General features: G+C 39.1%; 1 protein-coding gene across 3 annotated transcripts; it reads left to right on the top strand.

The window, feature by feature from the left end:
* Nucleotides 1-415: 415 nt before the first annotated feature.
* On the top strand, nt 416-10,804 carry LOC107784678 (uncharacterized). 3 transcript variants are annotated; one of them, XM_075251433.1, is made up of 10 exons: nt 479-962; nt 1,341-1,387; nt 1,482-1,843; nt 3,032-3,231; nt 5,738-5,908; nt 6,815-7,129; nt 7,816-8,016; nt 8,108-8,257; nt 8,455-8,655; nt 9,185-10,804. In XM_075251433.1, exons 3-10 carry the CDS (start codon nt 1,673-1,675, stop codon nt 10,236-10,238), a joined length of 2,463 nt encoding a protein of 820 aa, XP_075107534.1. In that variant the 5' UTR covers nt 479-962; nt 1,341-1,387; nt 1,482-1,672; the 3' UTR covers nt 10,239-10,804. The 3 variants fall into 3 exon arrangements, with proteins under 3 accessions (XP_016461324.1, XP_016461325.1, XP_075107534.1); XM_016605838.2 differs by having other exon boundaries at nt 416-962; nt 1,341-1,843; XM_016605839.2 differs by having other exon boundaries at nt 441-962; nt 1,341-1,843; nt 3,038-3,231.
* The last annotated feature ends 5,293 nt before the right edge of the window (nt 10,805-16,097 follow it).

Here is a 16,097-nt window from a genome sequence, read left to right on the forward strand (position 1 = left end):
AATGTATTTTTTCTCTCTTAATTTTTACTTCTGATTTTCTCTGATGTGAGATCAACCTTACCTTTTCATCCCACTGATTTTTTTGTATAATTTGTAAGAATTTTTGCTAAACTATGAGATACTAAAGAGAAAAGATAGAAGAAGAAATACAATGAGAGAAAGGGGGAGGGAAGCAGTGAACAAGAAGATAAGTGAGCGGCGAAGGGGGAGGGGGGGAGGAGCAGACGGTTTGGGGCTAATTGTTTGAGAGAAGAATATATAAGAGAGTAGTTTTTTTAGGATTTGGCTATATAATGATAATTATTTGGGGCTATCTTTGCCAAACCTAATATAAGGCTAAACAATTGCCAATTTTGTCACCTGGTGCCATTTTCTCTAGATTCTATTTAAGGAAGATTGTGGGCTCTCTGATATTGAGCCCAAATTTTGACACTCATTTGGGGTCCATTTAGTCTCCAACATTCCGAACAGTAGTTGTTACCGCCATCTGCATTCAACTGAACAATTCTTGAATTTAAAGCCCTAACACTACATTCCCAATCCCTCGGATTGCCTGAATCCCTAATTCCTAATGGCTTTCGACGACGATGAAGATTTCTCCGGCAGCGATTCCGATGACGGCTTTAAAGAGGACATGGAAGCCCTTAAGAAAGCTTGCCTTCTCGCCGGCAAGGAAACTGACGACCTCCAACCTTCATGTTCCACCGGCGATATCGGCGGTGGCCACGTCACCGGTTCGGACGACGTAACCCCCTCCGGTACAGACGCTGATGACGTAGACGATGACATCGAGTTAGTTCGTAGCATACAAGAGCGATTCGCCCTATCGACAGAGCTTCGTGAGCCTCTAACTCTAAAACCGTTGTGCTCGCTTCCTCCACCTGGCTCGGAGGGTGATGATGGTGACGATGATTTCGAAACCCTACGTGCTATTCAGCGTCGCTTTGCGGCCTACGATGACGGTAGATTATTTCTGTTTGTTGATTTAGATTTTCTGCCCTCATTCGTTTGCGTAGAATTATAACTATAAGTCTATACTCGTTGCTAGTACTCCTATTTAATATGAACCGAACTAGTGTTAAAGTATTTTGTCATGAGTAGTGTCTACATTGCAAAAGATGATTTTTTTATTCGTCTGTTGGGTATCAAGAATGTTTGCACTGACTGTGTAAAAAGAAAAGTATTTTGCACAATTAGGTCACTTATTAGGTAAGTATAGGTAAATCTATTGATAAGCATTAATTGGTAATGTGGTTAAAATGGTGCATACAACTTATGTATTTCTTATTTGCTACTAAGTATTATCTTTTTTTTTGGTTACTATCGTATAATTTATACAGATTCTGGAAAGGGAAGAAAGGAGAGTCCTTTGGATAACTTTGAGCAGGTTGGTGTCACTAACATTACCTCGGAAAAGGAATCTTCCAATAATTTCTTTGTAGAGAGAACTAATGCTGGGGAAGGGTTTCCCGCTTGTGTAGATGGAACCACACAGATTTCTGATGGATGCAGTAATGAAATTGCTAGTTCTCAGAATCTCATTGAGTGGCATGATTCCGGTGCTGAAAACACAGCAGTGTCAGTTAATTCTTTTTGCTTCCCAAAATCAGCACAGGCATTTGTTGAGGCCATCAAGAAGAATAGGTCTTGTCAGAAAATTATCCGGGATAAAATGATGCAGATTGAAGCAAGAATAGAAGAGTTGAAAAAATTGAAGGAACGGGTCAAGATCCTTAAAGGCTTTCAGATCGCTAGCAGAAAGAGAATGGGGCGGGCCTTGTCACAGAAAAGAGATGCACGTGTCCAGTTAATTTCTTTGCCAAAACAAAAGTGCAGTTCAAAGGTCAGCATTACAATCTGCCAATTAATTGCAAGCTTGATTAATTATTACTTCGTTTAGTTCCACCTCATGTTGCTACCTGAATGGACTAATTTAGGATAAGGAACACATGAGCACATGAGATGCCGGGTTCATTTACGTGTCTTATCGTGTCAGTTTGTTTTTTTCTTATTTTCTCATTCTTTTAGGCCAGAGAATATAAAAACAAAACTGTACGAGGTTCTTAAGTTGTTGTCAAAAGATTACTTTACATGGGACAACATGAATATACAAGAATGGAAGAGTAATTTGACGTGTTAAGTGCTGTAAAAAGTGAAAACATCAATTAATTGCTTTTATCTCGAATAGATTTGGATTGATGGGCGAAATTTTACTTAATGGTCTAATCTGAACAGCTTAATATAAATTATTTATGATATATACGAGAAAGGCGCGATGTAATTTGTATTGTTGAAACCTGTTACTTTATGTCTAGTGTATTTTAAGACTATGGCATGTAAAAATGGATGTTGATATGTTCTGGAGATTTCAGTGTTTGTTAATCTTATTTGTTTAAGTATTAGGTTATTTTAGTCGTATCTTCTCAAGGAGAGAGAAAGTGCTACTGATTTTTGTGCAATGCCTTCAAGAAAAAAATATGAAAATTAACTGTACTGTGATTTAATATGTCTGTTGTCTACCCACTTGGGGATTGGACGTTTGCAACCTTGTCTATGTTGCATAGAGTCTGTTTCCATGGCTCTAATTGATGACTATTGACACAGTTGAGCAGCATTTTCATTGTCAAATTTTGTTTTTCTGGTGACATGGTACCAAATATGTCATCAATTGACATATGTGGCTTTCCTGTTTCTTCAACTTCTCTGTGGTAATTAATCGCTTGTTGAACACTGACAGCCTTACCTTCCTTTGTTTTCTCATTCTAGCTGATTGATCGTATCTTGTATAACTTATTTTAAAGTTCTTTTATATGAATATTTTATCTGTTTTTTTATTGGTATATCAGTATTGTATCTTGTGTAATATGTACAAAAATGGATTGCATCTTCTGAAAGCTTGAAATTTTCCATTAAAACAGCAATAATAATAACGCCTCAATCACAAGCGATGGTGTTATTATATGTGATACAAGTTGTACTTCTAAAAAATAATTGTATGGGATGCATTCTGTTCCTAAATTTGTTCTTACAGCTCCAGGGAAAGAAGTTATCTGCAATGCATTATGGACCTCCCGAGAATTCTCATGTTGCTAGCGTTAGGGAGGCATTGACACATTTTGCTGTCTCATTGAGTCGTAAGGAGTGGTCCAAAGAAGAGAGAGAGAATCTTGCAAAAGGAGTGAAACAACAATTTCAAGAGATGCTGCTTCAACGCTCAGTGGATCTACTAAGGTACATTTCTCCCTGCAGTTGCAGTTGATATGTTAATGAGGAAACACTTCTTTCTAATTAGATTCTTGCTCATACAGCACTTGTATGCACATATCCATGATCTTTCACAGGGACAAAAATGAGCAACAACCCTGAGTTCTAATACTGTCAACCAGTGTTTTAAAAGGCGAGGGCATGAGGCGTTTTACTTAATACGGGGCGAGGCGAAAGCCTCGAGACATGGGGCGTAAGCCCCACATATCTTTAATTTTTTAAATTTATGAATTAATAATATAGCATTATAACACAAAAAAATATAAAAGATACATTAAAAGTTCAAGAAATTAAAAAAAAAAAAAACTAAAGAAACTCATATAAAATAAAATATCTAGCATTAGTATAAATATTCAATACTGTTAAAATTACTATGAAATATAAATTAACTATAACGTTTTAACTTTCAAACAGTTAAAAATCATAATTTCTTATAAAATATTATCAAATTGTATATTTTACTTCCTTAAAAGTAAATACTCAATAAATTTTATCAACACTGTAATTTAAAATATTATTTCTTCATGAGTAATATAAATTAGTTAAATAGTAAAATAATAAATGTATGATAATTTTGAGAGACATAGAATTAAGACATGAAGATCTATCAAGTAAAGATATAAATGTTGGTTATCTTTTTCAGAAGAAATATTCAAATGATATTTACCTTCACGATGTTCTCAATTAGTAAATATGCAATACTATGGTTCATTATTTGAGTTATTCACAATTTTCATATTCCTATAGATAAAATGGAACTTTAATCATTCATTTATTAAAGAAGTTTGAGAGTCAACGATGCTAATTAGTGAATTTAACACATGATTTTTCATATTGGGCGAGTCTTGAGCGTTGAGCGTTAGGCGTATTTAGGGCGCACAGTCGGGCGCTTAGGGGCATAAGCCTCACAGAACTAAGCCACACACATGAGCCTCAAGGCGTTTTGATAGTGCCCCGCCCCGGGGCGAGTTCCAAACACTGCTGTCAACTTCATATAGACCTTGTCTCTCCGAGATTTCCTGTTTTCTCCATGCTTTTGGACGATGCTTATATGTATTAGCAAACTTTTTATTCATCAAGCCGATAAGATTAAAGATGATTGACTAATCATAGTATGCAAATATATGACTTTCCTTATTTGTATGGATTGGAATATGTGATTCCAACTTATTCACAATTATTCTTTTCCAGCCTTTATACGAGTATCATATGTTACCCCAATAATATGTAATTCTAATCCTTTCTTTCACCTAAATTTCCAATTTCAATTTCCTTTTTTACTTGCAATTTTGTGAAAACTGAAAATAGAAGAGAGAAAACTCTTGTTGAATTGGTTGTAAAAAAAAAGGAGATTTCTTATTAACTTTCAACAACTTTGAGCGAGTGTAGGGGGTGATAGCACTCTTATAAAAGTTGATATCTTTAGTATTATTGTTGATGTTTATCTTGGTGGTCCTTATTGGGCGGTAACTATAAAGAGACTGGATGCCTTATATCTCTGTCTTTTAAGTTTGAAGTGGATATATCTAATTGTTGGTGCCAGCACCAATGCAATAATTTGTGGTCCTTTTCTAGCTATATATTTTGATTTTTTGCGTGAGAAGAGATAATGTCAGTTCTTTAATTTTACACCTTTAGATTAAAATCTGAATAGTAGGATTGGCTGTTTGACAGCATGAGATTATCAGATTTTTATAAAGAAATTTACATGTGCAAATGCTTTTCAAATAAAGTAGTGTTTTGAAGGTGATGTTATACTGAAAGTGTCTATGTTGCAGGATTAGAAAATCATGTGTCCAAGAAGTGAAGTTAATACTTTTGAAACTTAATTTTCTTTTGTACCGTTCTAGAGTATTGTCTGAGGTTTCTTCAACTCAACCAGTAGAGCTTAATGTTGTCAAATGTTTGACTTTCACTCTCTTCTCCCCAGTCAGAGAGTGTTGTTCTGCCACTCCGAGCCCTTCATCTCCATCCTTTCTCTTTGTGTTGTTCTCTTATTTCACTACCAACTGGGCTTCCTGTATGGAGATAAAAAATGCTATGGTGATTGGGGATTATCATTCTTAGTTAATTGAAAATGGTATGCAGTTTGGTTTGGTTTGAAGAATATTCATTGATGTTGGACCTAATTCTTACTCAGTTATCTCTTCTACTTTTTCCCCACCCTTCATTATATACCATTAGATTTGAAGTTGAAGTTTGGGCGTTGGAACATGAGGGCATTTGGTTATGACTGGTTTTATCAATAAGATCTATTCAAAATATTGAAATACTCTCATCAATAACAGAATAACTGGAAACTAGAAAGTGTCCGGAGAAATGAACATACCCTAACAAGTGGAATTTCTTTTGAAAAGTTTGAGATTTGGAACTTGACTGATTGTTCTTATTTAACTTGTTTCTGGAAAATGCGCCATGTTTGCTACCAATTTGCTCTTATGGGACCATTTAGTCTTATCAAACTTTTTTGCAGTAATGAGGATGGACGTTCTGGAGAATCTGGTGATCTTGATGGCCTTATTGCCTCAATCAGGGACGTTGTGATTACCCCTGAGACCATGAGGTTATTTCTACCCAAGGTCAATTGGGATCAAGTAGCTTCCATGTATATTCCTGGTCGTTCTGGTGCTGAATGTCAATCGAGGTAGATTTAAAGTACCTTTTTTCCCTTTATAAAATAGTTATATACCTTCTTCGCATAGAAAGCGTTTCATACTTGAATCAGAATATTGCTGCTGGGTATTTGTCCAGTTCTATGCATTCTTGTATATGGAAAATTATATTAAAAATTTGATTTTTGCTGTTCCTATTAATTGTAATATGAGTATCGGGAATCATGTCCTTTTGACCTATGATAAGTTATGGAGAACATTTGCTGAATTATGACTAGCCAAGCTGTCGGAACTGCATGCCTAATTGTCTATCATCCAAGTTCAGGATTAGTAGAGCCTAAAAATGATGGGATCAAGGATCGAATAGGATCGCAAGTTAGGTTTGCTAATTTAATGAGAATATAAGCTTTGTTAAACATTTAAGGGATATGTGACAAGCCGTACGAATAGACCAATAAACATGAACATACATATACTATTAATTTAACATCGTTACTGTCTCGGAATGATCTTAAATATTCAATACTACAGTCAGATGTTTACTACCCTAATATGTAGTCTTGCGATCCAGAAACATTGAGAAGTTTGGTTTATTTATTACCTTTGGGAAGTCTAAGTATTGTATATAACGTATATGCCATGAATCTCATGAGCATATAATGAACAGAAATAACCACATACACTTAAACGTTATTGCACTTTTACTGATTCTAAAATCCGATCTTAAGTACCTAAGAAGATCCTGCGTGGTCTCCTCCTTCCAGTAACAAAGTTTTAGCTGCTGCAAGTCCTATGATTGATGCATTAATGGGGATACCAAATCGCCTTCTTAGTGGTGCTTCTGTTATCATTAGTTAAGTGTTTAAGGTGCTTTGAATTTGATTTTTCTGCTATCATTAGTTGAATGGTCACTTATCCTCTTTCTTACATCCCTTCAGGTGGTTGAACTGGGAAGACCCCTTAATTAAACATGAAGAGTGGGCTATATTAGAGGAAAAGGCCCTTTTGCATGCTGTCCAGCGGAATGAAATGAGTAACTGGGTTGATATTTCTGCATCATTAGGAGTATGTAGGACTCCGTTTCAGTGCTTATCACATTATCAGAGGAGTCTGAATGCTTCAATCCTTAGGCGGGAATGGACAGAGGAGGAGGATATTAAACTCTGTGCTGCTGTGGAGACTTTTGGTGAGAGTAACTGGCAGCTTGTTGCTTCTGTAATTGAGGGCCGGACAGGTCCACAGTGCTCCAATAGGTCAGTCTTCTCCTCGTAGTGGTTTCGTATCATTCCTTCTTTTCCTAGCTACTTCAATGGTTCTCATAATGTATTATATCATCATACACACTACTTCTGTAGAAGTGATAATTTCTTCATAATTCTGTATTCGGTACTACTTTTGTAAAACTTTGAAGTTGGTGTTTTGTGATTGGCCACCTTCTTTTACGTAGGTCCAGTATCTAGATTCTAGAGTAGGATCTATAAATTTACTGCTTCTCTTTGGCTTTAAAAGTGCGTCATGACAAATTAAACATGCACTATTTGCCTTATGTTATTTCATCAATGAGCGACAACATTTCCTTCTGAGAATATGTAACTGAATTTGTCTTCTGCTGTTTCATCAATGATTGACAACAATTCCTTCTGTGACTATGTAGGTACCTTTAGGTAAGGTTTTATTGGTTGGAGTAAAGCGAACACTTCAATGTTTTGTATATTACTAATACTTATGTTGTACTGTATCTCATCCAAAGGATCTTCAGAGTAGGAGAATTAGAAGGGAAGGCATAGTTAAATCTGAGGCTTCTGAATCCCAAATGTTATTCATGTTTCAGTTTGCTTTTTACATATTTCTTCTATTCAATGTTTTAGAAGCAATTTGCGATATGGTTCTCCCTGATGTATCTCTGAGTTAAGCTGGTGAATTTATTTGAAACTCCCAGGTGGATTAAATCACTTCATCCAACAAGGAAAAGGTGTGGTAAATGGAGTGCTGATGAAGACAAACGATTGAAAGTTGCTGTGATGCTCTTTCACCCTAAATCTTGGAGGAATATAGGTCAATCTGTGCCTTGTCGAGCTCCAATTTGGAAGAAGATAACTCAATATGTACCAGGGAGGACTCATGTACAATGTAGAGAAAGGTATTTACTATCTGTCTGATTCGGGACAATTAAGGTGGAAAAAGCTGTTATCATTCTTATCGTTTGAGTTTTATTTCTGCTATTGTTTCAGATGGGTCAATAGCTTAGATCCTTCTTTGAATTTGGATAAGTGGACAGAAGAGGAGGATTTGAAGTTAAAATCAGCCATAGATGAACATGGATATTCCTGGTCCAAGGTTGCTGCTTGCGTTCCTCCACGCACTGATAACCAATGCCGGAGGTATGGACGTTTATAGTTATGGTTGAATGGGTGTTGCTTGTGTAATCTTTTCGTTGGTGCGAGGATGTTGTCTTATTTGTGGCTTTGTCCTGTAGGGGATGTGAGGTCAATATTATTTCTCATTAGTTTTGCATGATATTAGAAGATATGCTAGGTGCTATCCAGATTTGTTTCTTATTCAATTGTTCTATGTACAGGAGATGGAAGGTTCTATTTCCAGATGAAGTTCCCATGCTGCAAGAAGCTAAAAAGATACGAAGAGAAGCTTTTATTTCCAACTTCGTTGACAGGGAGGAGGAGAGACCTGCCCTTAGACCCAATGACATAGTTCCAACTCACAAACTTAGTTATAGAGCTGGATGTGAAACTGCTTCTGCGAATAAAAAAAGGAAACTAAGGTATGCATTCAACAATTTTTTGCTACATGTGTTGTGAAAATTGTGATTATTTAATTCAGTGTTAATCCGTATTAATATAGGAAACATTTCTGGAAGTGGCTGATGCCTCATTTGGTGCTTTACTCATAGCTCCCCTATCGGTCAATCAAGCAACTACATCTCAATCCCAAATTAGTTTGTGTGGGCTATAGATGTTGCTCCTTGTCTGCTAAAATGAGGTGTTTTTTTTTTTTTTTTTTGGGTGGGGGTGGGGTGGGGTGGGGGAGGGATGATGGATAATGATTTTTTTTTATCTTAGATGTTATTGCAACTTATTTGGTCTACCATTTGACCTTCTTGGATCTACTGAAACGCTGGTACAAGCAATATTTTGTGATCACCAATCAAATTACATACTAATTCTTAAATGAACTGCTATATCACAGCACAGAGATAGTTTTGTCTGGTCTTCGACACACAGCTTTGGATGGAAGGAATGTGTTTTTAGCTGCTTGTTGCATTTACTGATTGATTTAGTTTCTGTTTGTAGACCCAGAGCGGCTAGGGATGATTCGGCTCCTAGGTGTGATGCATTATGTGAATTGGAGAGGCGACATTTGGAGGAGAGTGAAGGTCCAGAGTCTTCTGATCTTCTAAACAACAGTTCATTATCTTCTAGAGACCAGGAGATTGAGAGGATTTCAGATGGTGAAGAGGCGTTTGAACAGGGTTATCATGATTCAACAAAGAATAAAAGACCTTCTAAGCTGCATCCTAGAAGGACTAAAAAATTAGCACCAAATGATATGGTTCCCGAGGCTTCTGCTTCGAGTAAGGTTGAGTCTACTACTGCAGTTAACAATATCTGCAAGAATAGGAGGAGAACCAGTTCGCTAGTGAAGAAAAAGAAAACTATTGCCTCACAAGAAAGTTCATCATCTTTGCCAAATCTGTCTTCATCAATGACAGTTGTTGAAGAGGTTGATTCACATGTTCAAGACAGCGGGAAGACCATGAATGTTATGGATAAATGTCATTCCACAAGTGGATATGATGATTCCTGTGTTAACTCTGAGGGTCCTCCATTGTCCTGTCCGCACTTGGATAAAGGGACAGCTGATCTCGATGTTGGTGAGAACCGTGTTTGGGAAAATGCTTCTACAATAGGGCCCCAGGAAGCCTCATTATATTTTCAAAAGAATGCTGTTGTGTGCACTGATGAAAATGCAAGACAGTTAAAAGCTTCTGGCTGTCACAAGCTAAATAAATGCAATCAGTTGAAGAGCGATGGTAGGTTTTCCGTAAATAATCTGCGTGAAACAGCAGATGACTGCATGACCCTTGCTTCCTTTATCCTTAAATCGCGTGCGAAGAGACGTTCATTGTCTTCTGCTAAGGTTGCCAAGTTGCGTCCAGACATAGCTCAAAGTACGGGTGTGGCAGAAGATCACTCTAGCAGATCTTGTATATCTGGTGGTCATGATGGAGTGGAAAAGACAATGACCCAAGAATGCACCAGTTCCAATCAGATATCGGGGGCTGAAGTAGCGGATGACATGCCCCTCTCTCTTGTTATGGGCAGAGTGAAAAGGAGGCAACGTTAAGTTGATAAATTTGACCCCCTTGAGAGCACAAGATAGAAAAAGGAGCTAACGCTGCTGATTATTATCAGAGGCAAGCTCAATGGTGAGGGCCAGCTGGTCTACTCTGTCTTCATCTCGACTGGTTTCGGATGCGTATATCTATACCGCACCCGTACACAAACATTCAAACTGTTGGAGAGAGAATAATGTGATTCACTTGTATAGGCGGTTTAAAATTTTTCTTCATTACTTCCTGCTTGACGGATGAGTTATAAGTTGCTCAACTGTTTTTCTTTTCCAAATTGAAAAGCCATTCTTTCTAATACTGTCGGGAGAGCTCTGAAGACGTGGTCTGTGGGTACCGAATCGGCACTTCTGTCCCGTGTCCATCTTACTGTAAAATTTTGATCCTCCTCGCTTTGCGATGAATATTTTTGTATAATGCATCATTATTCGCTAAGTAACAATCTGATAGGTTCTTTAAAATATTGTTTAACTATATGTAAAGTTTCAGTTTTGTGTCTATGCTAATCCCAGATAAGTGGGGATTGGCAATGTGAATTCTCAGTGAGTTTTTGCCTTGTGACTTACTTTTTACCCAGCCTTTATTTTGAATGCAAGATGTGTGTAAGTGTGTAACTATCCTAACGAATTCCCGGCTGAAAAAACAAGTAACAATTTAAAAATGAGTTGTAAGATTTTAGTGGACTAAAGAGATACGTATAAGTTTTAAACATAAGACCTCTTTTTCTACAGGACGGTAAAGCTTTATATGTATATTGAGAACTCCCGACTTGAGGACTTCTCGATTGAGGATGACTTATACAAGTTATTTAAGTGTAGAAATTATTCAATCATCGCAGAAAATTTAACCCAAATGGCACCTTAGTTTGGGACATGTCTATTTTCCTTCCTGCAATATAATCTGCGTATATTAAACATTTAAAGGCGTTAAATTTTAGCACTTTTAGCTTCCGTAAAATATCAAATTCTGTAAAACTGCCATCTGGAATGGCATGTAATGACATCTTAGCTAGCTTTTGGACATATATTTTGTTGAAACTTGAAAAAATTAGTTTCTCAAGATAAGATGTAAAATGATTTTTGAAGTTGAAATTGTATTTGGACATACTTGTTTACCCTTGAAATTGGATAACAATTAAACTTATAATGAGGTTCTAAGGATACGCGATTTCACTTAATACCGATAGACAAATATGAAGATTAATAACAGAAATGAACTATAAAATAAAGTGAACTAGGGAGGGTGGTGTGTACGCAGAGCTTACCCCTCCCTGGGGTAGAGAGGCTGTTTCCAAATGACCCTCGGCATCCTTCCCTCCAAGAACTCCCCACCTTTGCTCTTGGGGTGACTCGAACTCACAACCTCTTGGTTGGAAGTGGAGGGTGCTTACCATCAGAGCAACCCACCTTGTCCAAATATGAAGATTAATAACAGAAATGAACTATAAAATAAAGCAAAACAGTATTGAAACGAAATTCAACCCTCGAGCTAGGGTGCCCTCGAACTGATTGATACCAAAATAGTTAAAAATAAAGCAAGCTGATGAACAAGAGAGTATACGCTAAAGAGAGAGCGTTATATTGGCTTTTTTACGTGAGAACAATGTGTCTTACAAATGGTTAATACTCCCATTTATAAAGTAGAGGAGTTCTACTTATGGTATAACTCTAATTACATAAGGAAATCCCATGATTAGCTAATTAACCGTTTCTGATTTGATCCGTTCCGAGATTTATGCCATGATCCTCGACCAGTCACCGAGGTTTATGCCGTGATCCTCGACCAGTCACAGATATCGCGTCTTTCTGTTATTGTGCTATCTTCGATTTTGCTCGATGTCTGTCTTGTTTGGCTTCGATCGCTACTATCCTCGATCTTGACAGGTACTTCGATTTTGAACTTGGTACCTAGTCCTCGTGATTTAGTTTGTTCTGTTACGAGGCCGTCCTTCGTTACAATCTCCCGGTCTCGGTCAAATAGTAAAATCGAGTGGGACCGATTTTAACCGTATACAGATAGTCCCCTCATTTTTTTGGAATGTAATGACAAGAAACGAATTGAGCCTTCAATTTTTCTACCTCGACCTGTCATGACGTCATCCTCGTGACGTAAGCGACGGAAGTGACCGAAACGTCCCGTCTGTTCAGTTACCAAGGCATTAAATGCTCGTCAGTCGATGGTCAGCTACTGCCTATTTTAAACTGTCATTGTGAAATCTATAAATAGCTCCTTCCTTCACCATTTCAAACTTTTACTTTCAAATTTCCAATCTCCAAAGCTTTTTACATCTTCTAAGTTCTTCATCTGTAAATCTACGATTCTCACTGCTAACCTCTTCTTAGAAAATCAAATCTTATAGTCTTCATCTATTTTTAACTTCAAATTCAAATGGCGAAAACGTCAAAAACTGTTCCTCAAAAGGAAAACACTTCTTCATCGCGGCCGGCTAGCGACAAAACACCGGTGGAGTCGCGCCCTGAGGAGTGTGTTCCCGAGGGGTGCGTTCTCACTTCCGACTTTTAAACTGGTAAAGCCTCGTCGATTCATGGTCGATGCGAGCCAGTGTCGAGGTATATATGCTCGATAACCGAAGGATGCCTTAAGAAGATAAAGAAAGACTGCAACTGGGAGGGCAAAGAGGTGGTGATCCTGACCCCCGAAGAGGATATCACCACTCATGTGGAAGGGTTTCTAAGTGTTTACACTTACCCTTTCACGTTGGGCCCCCTCGACCCCGTCGTCATTGATTTTTGCCGTCAATACCAAATAACCCTAGGCCAAATCCATCCTTCCTTTTGGTGAATTGTTATTCTGCTTCGATTCTTCGTGAGCAAAGTTGAGGGGATGCCTTTCACCCTCGACCACCTCATCAGGTTATACAGCCCCCACCTCTATCGAGGCGGGTTAAAAAACTCCAACGCTGGGCTACCAAAGTGCTGTTCTCCTCGAGCATAGACGAGGAAAAGGACTGAGGCTGGATGGGTCGGTTCGTTCGAGTGAGGACTTCCGACCTAATCCCGGCCGAGAAGATGCCATTTCCCGAGAAATGGAATATGAAGCGTAAGTACAATCCCATTGTTAGCTTCTATTTATTGTTTTGCTCCTTTGCTTCTTCTCATTGATATCATTTTTCGTGATGTAGCGGTCGCTTGGATGCCCGGTGCAATTCCTAACCTCAAGAGCTGGGTTCGGGACCTGGCTTCGACCTCTACGTATGCCGAGCGCTCATGGCGCGATTTATCAAAGGGCCGATAGGAGGCCAAAACTCATGGTAAGCTCCTTTTCCACGTCTTCGATGATTTTGTTAAAACGTCTCTTAATTTCTTTTCATACAGGCCTTGGCAAAGATGATGTCATGAGACCCTTATCTGGTGAGAAGGAGACTTTGATCCCGGCACCGAAACTGGCGAAGGACAAAAAGAGGAAAAAGATCTCAACCTCCAAGGATCCAGAACCTAAGAAGAAGAAAGCCCGTAAGCCGAGGAAGAACATCATCCTCCTGACTGAAGACTTTGTTCGGCGTCTAAGGGATGAAGATGAAGAAGAGGAAGAAGATGACTCCCGGCTAGTGGCCCGATTAGGAATTAGCATCGAGGCCCCAAAAGCCACTGAATAGGTGAAGACTTCAGAGACTCCGTCTCGAGATGAGGGGGTCTCGAGAAGAGACTTGGGCGAAGTCCCCGAGTCATCGAGGATTGAAGATGCCTCCCATCATAATGAGCCAACAGTGGGTACGGCTGTAGGGGCTAGTCTCGAGGACCCTTGAGATGGAGAGAACGCCCCAAGTGATCCACTTGGGCAATAGAAATTAGAGGCTCCCCGCTGCTCCCCTCATTTTCCGAGGAGATGATTCAAGAGGCTCGGGCCTTGAAGACCCTCTCCATCGAAGGAGCCCACGGAAGGGAAGATCCCTTCCGAGATTACTTTACTGGGGTCGAAAATGCTACCGGCCTGAGCGACTTGGGTGTCTCGAGGAAGGACTTGGGTGAGGCATCGAGCCTTTTCAATGAAGCGCAGCAAGCTTTGAATCGGGTAAGCCTTAACTTCCCTTGTTGGTATTATACTTGTGTTCATTTTTCTCTTCCTGTCTAACTTCTTTTCTTCTTTCTGCGTAGGCTTCAATGCTTCATCGGGAAGTATTTTCTCAGTCTCGAGCTGAGCTGAGTCGGTATAAGGCCGACTTCCGAGGGCTCACAGAGGAGAGAAATGCCCTTAGACTTCTCTGTGGGCAAAAATAAGAGGAGGCCAAGGCTCACCAAGATCAGACCGACCTGATCGAGCATGTAATAAAAATCTTAAAAGCTCATGGGCTCAATTCGGGAACGGTGGCTAATATTTCAATCTCACAGCTGCAGCAGAAAGTCGAAAGGATCGAGCAGCTCCGCGAGGAGGTCAATATGATGAAGGCGGAGACCTTGGGGTGGAAAGAAGGCATGGACCGCTTCGCTGCAGAAAAAGAGACTACTTTATCCCAATTGTCATCGGCCGAAAGTCAGCTTCGAGGCATGAAGGAGAAAATCTCAGCTCAGGAAAAGAAAATAGGGGATCTCGAAGCTCGGTTGGCTTCCGAACTTGTAAAGGCCAAATCTGAAGCTAAAAAGGCTAATGCCGAGGCAGGTGCAATCGTGGCCGTCTACCGGGCTGATGCTGAAGCCGCTCAAGTCCAAGCGAAAGAGGCAGTCGAGACCGCTCAAACTCGAGCATATTGGATTGTTAAACTCGCCAAATGTCAATCTCGGAGGGAAACCCTCTAGGAGATCCACGCTCGAGGTTTCGATCTTACTGACGAGATAATAAAGGCTAGAGAGCATGAAGCCGATGCTGGAGCGTTAGGTTTTAATTGAGTGACCCTTAGGTTTTAATTGAGTGAGGATGATTTCTCGAACTCAAAAATAAAATAGCCCTTTAGGCTCTTGAATTAAGCCGATACGACCAAAGTAAAAAGAATGACTTTCTCCTCCTTTTCGCCTTGAAAAGTTTATTGTTTAATCATATAAAATATATTGTATCTTAGCATGAAATAAAGAATTTGTTCGGGTTCGAACGACTTTGTACCCATTAGGGTTTTCAAGGGTTGATATTATCAAGACCCTTAGTAATTCAGCCGAGGGTAGCCTTTTTAACCGGTTTATGAAAATATTTGAAGGCCTGTTTTATAATGAAAATCGGACGTATCTGAAGCGTGTTAATTTGGTCATAGCCTTAATCTTGGGGTTTGCCTTTAGGGCTTGTTCCCCTATTATACTTCGAACTTGTTCGAAGTATCAGTCCCCGAGTGGGGTGGCTGTGGCCTATAAGAACGAGGGTTGCCTTTTTTAAGGTCTTACGATCTCGATATTTTAGTAATTTGATCATGTCAATTTTTTGGATGGCAGTCCCCGAGTGACCGGCCCTTAAGTCAGTTTCCACAACATATCACAAGCATGACATTGTAAAGTAAAAATTTCTTTAAGGCATGAAATATCTGGCAAGGAAAAATACTTTTATCAATAGATTAACATGCGTATATGTTTGCCATTAGGGCTCGATTAATCTACATGGGCATGGTTCGTTCAACCATTCGACCCTTACAAAATTTGCCTATCGAGACCCTGTCGGCACGAAGTATTTTCCTATCCGAGGGTTATGCCCCCCCAGTATTTGAGGTTGATTGTAAAGAAGCCTAGGATACTGTTGAATTGCTCTAAGTTAGCACGAACAATGGTTGCCTCGTTAAAAACCTCACCGGAAAAACCCATTTGGGACAAAAATCGGTCTAAGGGAAAAAGAGTGCAACGCGTGCTTTCAGACCTAAGGACTGTGTTTGAAGAATCCTTCGATGTCTTCGATTAAACACCTGCAAATGGTTAGTATGA

This window comes from Nicotiana tabacum, chromosome 4 (assembly GCF_000715075.1).
Source record: "Nicotiana tabacum cultivar K326 chromosome 4, ASM71507v2, whole genome shotgun sequence".
Classification (NCBI taxonomy): domain Eukaryota; kingdom Viridiplantae; phylum Streptophyta; class Magnoliopsida; order Solanales; family Solanaceae; genus Nicotiana; species Nicotiana tabacum.